This window comes from Pongo pygmaeus, chromosome 17 (assembly GCF_028885625.2).
Source record: "Pongo pygmaeus isolate AG05252 chromosome 17, NHGRI_mPonPyg2-v2.0_pri, whole genome shotgun sequence".
NCBI lineage: Eukaryota > Metazoa > Chordata > Mammalia > Primates > Hominidae > Pongo > Pongo pygmaeus.
In genome coordinates this window covers 70,509,176-70,517,068 of record NC_072390.2, presented here as the reverse complement: position 1 = coordinate 70,517,068, position 7,893 = coordinate 70,509,176, and the positions used below count along the sequence as shown (strand labels likewise).

The 7,893-nt window shown below is 41.3% G+C and overlaps 1 protein-coding gene across 38 annotated transcripts in view; it reads left to right on the top strand.

Moving 5' to 3' along the window:
* The first annotated feature begins 1,189 nt into the window (after positions 1–1,189).
* The window catches only part of TCF4 (transcription factor 4), a 366,378-nt gene continuing 359,674 nt past the window's right edge, over positions 1,190–7,893 (top strand). For 11 of the 38 annotated variants that reach the window (XM_063653712.1, XM_054461440.2, XM_054461437.2 and 8 more), the window contains exons 1-2: positions 3,917–4,008; positions 5,660–5,732. In XM_063653712.1, the coding sequence (XP_063509782.1) occupies positions 3,937–4,008; positions 5,660–5,732 (145 nt within the window). In that variant the 5' untranslated portion in view covers positions 3,917–3,936. Of the gene's footprint in view, positions 1,778–2,853; positions 3,032–3,916; positions 4,009–4,815; positions 5,201–5,659; positions 5,733–7,893 lie in introns of those variants that run through there. The other 27 variants (XM_054461463.2, XM_054461455.2, XM_054461457.2 and 24 more) reach the window with 16 other exon arrangements.

Genomic DNA, 7,893 nt, shown 5'->3' with positions numbered 1-7,893 from the left:
CTGCCACAAACTTTTATCAGCAAATGGAGATTAGGATGTTCCCACTGCCAGATGGTATATAGGAATATGGTTGAATGTGGACTGTTATCACAGACTGTCTGGTTTCAAAGGTGGGCTCTGTCACTCAATATAGTTGTGTGACTTAGTTAAGTTTGTACCACTTACAAAACTTCTTCCTTGGGTCAAGCTACTCAATTTTACTTGCTTCTGTTGCCCAATATACAAAATAGGGTAGTAATACATACTCCATAGGGTTATTCTTAGGCTTAAAGTAGCCAATATTTGTGAAGTTATAGAAACAGTGTTTAGCATATTGTAAACACATATGTGTTATCTGTCATTATTATTACTTGCTTTTCTGTTGCAAGGACTAAAAGCTATTGTTTTGGAGTAGGGAAATTTCCATTTAAAATTCCATTGGCTAGGTTAGAGGTATCAGTTGATTTAGCAAGGAATTAGAGATGGAAAGGAATTATTTCTTTCGTGGTGGCTTCATCTTTATCTGTATCCACTATAAAATTCGTAAAGTGGGCGTTATTTGCTTTTCACACATCAGAAAACAGGCTAGAGAAGGTAACTGCTTGGCCAGAAATGGGTTGAGTCAGTCGTGGCTTATGGTACAAACTACATTTGAGTCTACAAAGCAATACATAAAGGTCTTCGCCAAGTGAAGACTTTCTGGACTTGGAAAGTTCTCACACTTCCAGCGATCTATAATAAGATAGGGTGGGGGAGTTGGAGGAGAGGACCCACATCCCTCTTCCAGCCTAGGACCAACTTGGCTCAGAGGCCTTCTCCCATGCCACCCAAGGCTCGCTGCGAAATCCGGCTCCACAAAGTGGGAGAATCCAGGGTCGGGCTTGCTGTGAGTGAGGCCGGCCCAGTCTTTCCCGAGCCTTCCTCAGGGAGACCTGAGGGTATCTCACTTCCCTGCGGAAGTCTGTGGAGTTTAATTTGTAAATTTGTACCGAAACTACACTTTTGTGTCAAAGAGCAAGAACGGCCAAGAAGCGGCAACATGAATAACAGCGCAGGGAAATGGGGCCTGCGAAGGACCTCGGCCTCGGGAACTCCCACAGTGCCGCCCCACGCGCGACGCCTACCAGAGCACCGCCACCCCCCTCCGCTCCCGGAGGAGGCGTGGTCGACCAGCACCGCCATCTTGGCCGCCTCTCTAGGCGCTCTGTTTACCACTCTATGGTCGCCCGCTCCCGCCCCGCCCCTTCCCAGTCATTGTCTGGAGGAGCAGCCGCGGCCGCAGCTCCTTCTCTTTATAAGCCCGCAGTTCCCGGATGTGAATGGATTACAATGTATCTTTCAGGGAAACCTATTATTATCAATGTGACTCCACGGGGGAGTCCATGGTGATGATGATGAGGAGGAGGATGATGATGATGAGACACCTCTAAACTTGGAACAAGTTTAAGACTATGAGAGAAGAAAAAAAATCACCAACAAGATTTGTTTGAGGAAAAATTATAACTATCCTGTGTTGATTTTTTTTTTATAAACAATAAGAAAAAGTTGTTGGATTTTTTTTTAATGATTTCTTTTTTGGGGGAGGGAATTTTGTTGCAGTTTTATGGTGGAAAATGCAAAAACCAGAGCCAGGTGCATAATCTTGTAATCTGTGGATATCCCTGGAGCAGGACTGAGTACCAGTTAAAATACTTTTTGGGGATACACATGTGAGATACTAAGTACTTGCAGAAGATTTTTGTCTCTTTTTAAAGTCTCTTTCCTTGGAATATTGTGAGAATATTTGTGGCCATTTAAGGTAACGTTTCAATTTGCCGTCAGAGTAAACTGTTTGTAATTGAATTTAATTTTTAAAATGTCGATCCCGATGTTTTATTAAAACAAAAGGGACAACCTATTAAATAATTGCCAATGGGAAAAAGTGTGTGCATGCATTTTGTGTATGTACTCGCACATCTAGCAATACCAGGGTTTGTAGAATGTGTTTTTTTTTTTTTTTCAAACACACGTTAAAATAGCTTATGTTGCGTATACCGGATAAAGCACGCTTGTTATTACGAGACGATAGAATTATGAAGCTTAAATTTTATCCTAAAAAGTGATGTGAAAAAGTATGTTTTAAGAGCATGCAGGGCCTATAATGGTAAATGTTGAATTAAAAACTTAGTGCTGGCGAACAGGGACTTAGCGTGCCTAGGAACTCAAGTGCAAAAACAAAACAACATCCACCCCCAAAAATTGCCCTTTTTTTTTTTTTCGAAGTTTGCAGTTATACTATTCTGTGACTTAAAAGGGAGGGGAAAGAAAGTATCCAATTCAGATTTCGCCCCCAACGCAAAACTACCGAAACGAAAATCTCCCCAGGAAAATGTGGCTTGGTTTATAGACGAAAAAGAAAAATATTGTTCCTCTTGGCAAAGTCTTTTTGCATCACGTGTATTTGCAGCCTAGTATAAACTTGCTTTGCCGTGTGTGGATGTGTGAGTGAGAGGGAACGAGAGTAAGAGAAAGAAAGAAGTGAGGGGATGTAAACTCGAATAAATTTCAAAGTGCCTCCGAGGGATGCAACGGGCAAAAACTGAACTGTTCAGGCTTCAGATTGTAACTGACGATCTGAGGAAAAATGAGGTGCTCGATGAATTTTCGTTTGTATTTTTTGGCGAGGCGGGGGAGGTGTTGAGTTTTTTTTTTTCCCTCGGGGTGGGTGCGAGGGGGATGCATCCTAGCCTGCCCGACCCGGAGCAAGTCGTCTCCCCGCCGGAGCCCCCCCACCCATTTCTTTGCTGAACTTGCAATTCCGTGCGCTTCGGCGTGTTTCCCCCTCCCCCCTTCCCTCCGTCCCCTCCCCTCCCCGGAGAAGAGAGTTGGTGTTAAGAGTCAGGGATCTTGGCTGTGTGTCTGCGGATCTGTAGTGGCGGCGGCGGCGGCGGCGGCGGCGGCGGCGGGGAGGCAGCAGGCGCGGGAGCGGGCGCAGGAGCAGGCGGCGGCGGTTAGACATGAACGCCGCCTCGGCGCCAGCGGTGCACGGAGAGCCCCTTCTCGCGCGCGGGCGGTAGGTACCGGCGCCGGCGGGGCTCGGCGGGGCGGAGGCGCCCGGCGGCGCGGGGCTCGGGCTCGGCGGCTCCGCACGCGGCTCCGCGCCTCCCGCGCCGCGGGCTCCCGGCGCCCGGCGCTCCCAGAAGAGACACCCCTTCCCCTCCCGCCGCTTCCCTCCCCCTCGCCGCCAGCCCCCCCGCCCCTCCCCTTGATGCCCCCTCGGAGGGACCGAGGACTTTGCCAGGGGCCTGACTTTAATTTTTATAACCCCTTTCTTTCACAAATTAGGGTGCTGGACAATTAGAGGACCCGACCCTCCACTCCGCTCCCCCCCACCCTGTCACCCCACCCCTCCCCCTTTGGACGCGTTTTCACTCCAGAGACGCTCATCTTTAATTTCTTGATAGCTACTTTGAAAAGCGGAGGGGAGTGGTGTGTGCGAGTGTGTGTGCGTGTGCGAGTGTGAGTGTGCGAGGGGGTGGGGTGCAGGGTGGGGGGAAAGTTAAGATCGGATCGTTCTCAGTAGTTTCTCTTTTCTCTGTGATCCATTCATTTCTCGCTCTACCTCCTGTTGCATAAAATGATGCGCTGAAGAGCGGCTTTTTTTTTTTCTTTCCCGGATTTGGTTTTATAGTGGATGTTACCAGTTTGATCGTCTCTTTGGAAATACAATATCGCTTTTTTTTTTTTTTTTTTTTTTGCTATTGCTGCCTATTCCATCTTAAAAAAACAAAACCAAACCCAACCCAACAACAAGTCTCCCATCCCTTCCTCCTTTCCACCTTAATCCCACCCGCCCCCACGTCCCCACCCCCAACCCCCCAGTCTCCAAAAATCCGATTGTGTTTTCTCCAAGGATTGGGACTGGATTTTCTGATTGCGGTTATTTCCATGTTTCTAGGTTTGTGTGATTTTGCTAAAATGCATCACCAACAGCGAATGGCTGCCTTAGGGACGGACAAAGAGCTGAGTGATTTACTGGATTTCAGTGCGGTAAGAAAGAACGGTGGAAACTAACAACAGCTGTGAAAAAAACAAAACAAAAACCCAAACACTTCAGCTAGAAACCAGTAGGAATCTAAAGGACAGTAATAATTTTTAATTGGCTGAATCCTTGGTAAATATGAAGGTCTTTTTGACAAGTTTTTAACTATAATTTTGGGGTGTGATGGAAGATTCAGGCTTTTTTTTTTTTGAGTTTTATTACTGGCCTTCAATTCCCTACCCACTGATTACCCCAAATAATGGAATCTCACCCCAGTGGAAAGCAAAAATAGACACCCCTAAAACTAAACCACCCCTAAAACTTGGCCATGTCTGAACATTGAGACTACTAATACTTTGCACACTACTCTTCGTTTTATTTATTGTTTTTGGAAATGGAAAATAGAAAATAAGAGACCCAGTTGTCTCTTTAAAGTTTTAAGCTGATGATGCTTTGGATTGGTAGGACCTGTTCCTTACATCTTACCTCCTAGTTACATCTTTTCCTAGGATTCTTAAAACTAGTATGGATATGCTGAGCATACATTCTTTAGAACCTTTTGGACTGTTTTGGTAAATTTCGTAGTCGTAGGATCAGCACAAAGCGGAACTTGACACACTTGTGGAGTTTTACGGCTGTACTTGGTCCTTCTCCATCCCTTTGCTTCCCTTTCTTAAACCAAGTCCCAGACATGTCAGGAGAATGAATTCATTTTTAATGCCAGATGAGTTTGGTGTAAGATGCATTTGTAAAGCAAAATAAAAAGAATCCACAAAACACACAAATAAAATCCAAACCGCCTTCCAAGTGGGGCTCTTTCATGCTGCTGCTGCTGCTGCTGCTGCTGCTGCTGCTGCTCCTCCTCCTCCTCCTTCTCCTCCTCCTCCTCCTCTTCTAGACCTTCTTTTGGAGAAATGGCTTTCGGAAGTTTTGCCAGGAAACGTAGCCCTAGGCAGGCAGCTTTGCAGCCCCCTTTCTGCTTGTTGCACTTTCTCCATTCGTTCCTTTGCTTTTTGCAGGCTCTGACTCAGGGAAGGTGTGCATTATCCACTAGATACGTCGAAGAAGAGGGAAACCAATTAGGGTCGAAATAAATGCTGGAGAGAGAGGGAGTGAAAGAGAGAGTGAGAGTGAGAGAGAGAGAGAGAGTCTTGCTTCAAATTGCTCTCCTGTTAGAGACGAAATGAGAATTTAGTGCAGGTGGCACTTTTATTTTTATTTGGGTTCACATATGACAGGCAAATCCTATACGAGATGGAAATGGACATTGCCACGTTTATGGCCAAGGTTTTCAATATAAAACAAAACAACTTTTTTCTTCTCCTTGGTGAAACTAGTGTTTTTCTAGAGAGGCTGCTGGCCTCCAACCTGAATCTTGATAACATTATAGGGACTGTGTTTGTTCCAAATGTAGCAGTAGTACTGCTTGGCCATCTAATGAACCTGAGGAAAAAGAAAGAACAGAGTGATAATGGGGGCTGGGGGTGGGATCTGTAATGTTGTTTCTCTTTTAGTTTTAAGTTGGATGGTGATGTATTTTACTAAATAAACCCTTAGCATAAACTCTAAGCTGTTTGGTAACAGTATAAAAGATCTTTGAGGAGCTCTGAAGACACAAATGTCTTCTTTTCAACTGTAATATTTCTTTGTTTCTTTTAGATGTTTTCACCTCCTGTGAGCAGTGGGAAAAATGGACCAACTTCTTTGGCAAGTGGACATTTTACTGGCTCAAGTATGTAAATTCTTTTCTTAGTGTTAAGTTAAATGTTCTGGGCTGTTTATTTACTCAATTGTATGTTTTTGGCTCTGTTGAAGAGTTCTGAAAAAGTCATTGAATTTTAGCCTGTGATCATATGGTTATTGCATTACCCATCAGTATAACTTACACAAAATGTTATCTTGTGCAATTAAAATTAGGTCTTTTTTTTAAGTCAAGGAAACTCTCTCAAAATTCCGTCACTTAATTTAAGAGCAATTTTCTAATACAGTTGTAATCAAGCACATGAAGATAAGACCAGTGTTAACATGGGGAATAAATTAATGTTTTCTATTTGAAAATAAGGGGAAAAAATCTCTAACATTCATAAAATGGGAAAATCCCTTGTAAATAATATCATTTATTAGGTACTGTATACAATTAACCCTTTTAAAGAAATGAACACTTAATTCTGCAAATGAATGCTATGTAGTAAACCATAGCTGTAAATAGCCTCTTGCTAAACTTACAGGCTAAATATGAATTCATTTATATTTAAAATACCCTTTTTGATGCTTTAGCTGTTTTTTTCCCCTAATAATTTACTTGTGCAATGAATTTTTACTGTATTTAAAGTTGCAAATCTGGAAGGACTTTTACGTTTTATAAATGAAAGATCTTTGGGTAATGCTTAAAAAAGACGCTAGCACTATTCACAAAGGAATCTGTGTGCACAGTGATTATCTGGCATCTAAGGAGGGGTTTATTACAGGACTATTTGAATATCTCATATTAAAAGTGCAGAGTGAAAATATTCATTTAAAATGTATTTTTTTTAATCCAATGAATTTCAAATAAGAAAAAGTTATACATTGTTGCCTGCCATCCTTTAAGTCCGAGGCTTAAGTCCATTTATGCTTGTTAAACAGCTGCAGTATTTTAGGAGTTCTAGCAATGGTATATAACAGTACATTAGGCCGAGTACGATTCTTAAGTCAGACTGGTAAATGTTGACATCTTTTAGCTGTGAGATGCCAGTGGAATTGTCTGTCAACTATGAATATAATTTAACATCTCTTAATATTCATTTGGTGCTATAACAATGAAAGAAGTTTGTTCACTTATGTGATTTGTATAATTGGTATATTTTTATAAAACTAATGGCTTTAACAGTTGCTCATTTCCAAATAAGTTCCTTCTCCTTCTATTGCCTGCCTAAGTTTAGGGAATTTGTGTCTCGATAATTTGTTTTAAAAAATGTGAGATGCTTCTTGTATTTTTATTTTAGTTTTTTGGTGCACATTGCTTAAAAGGACCATTGACAGACAATATGTTTGTGTTTTACTATCCTGGACCTTGTTATGTTTTCCACTTAGGGATTTGGAATAGTTTTTATATTAGTATTATATCTTTAAATTTCTGTATGGTATCCTCTATGCAACTTTTAAGATGGAAAATATTAATATGCATGTTTGACGTAAAGGTAAGGACAAGTATCTTTTGTGGGCAAATTAATTTTTCATGTTAGACAAGATCAAAACTGTAACTGTCTTTGACAGTGATTTTTTTATGACTTAACTTAAAAATGTGTATTCAGTTTCAATCTAAAAGTAGCTTATGTCAGACAGACACAGAGATAGACTACTTTTAAAGTCAATGCTAAAAAACTAGTTTGCAATGTTGTGAAAATATGCATTTAGAATAACTTAAGTGTATTACTTTAGATATTTAATAAAGTAAGGTGTTTAGAAATATGAGATTGTGTTACATTTAAAAAGACAACTGTATGTCTGATCCATTTTCTGTGTTCACATTTAAATAAAGTTCTTGCTGTGATGTTTAAATGTTTATAGAGTACAGGTTTGATAAGTTGAATATGTATTAATGCATTTTGGTAAGTGATCATATGTCAACACTTACACAGTTCTGAAGACAATAACACACACACACACACACACACACATATGTTCATGCATGAAAACCTGGAGAGAAACTTCACTCTTAATAAGTCATGTTACACTACTTCTAATGCATACACAGTGATTATTTTGAAGGTGTGGAACTTTAAGTTATGTTGTACCAGAAATGGTGTTTTCAGGACCAAATGTTTACTTGTAAGGGTAAAAAGTGTAATGGTCCTTTTATTCTGGCTGCCTGAATGAGAATGCAGGGTATTCATTTCATGTAGTATGATGGT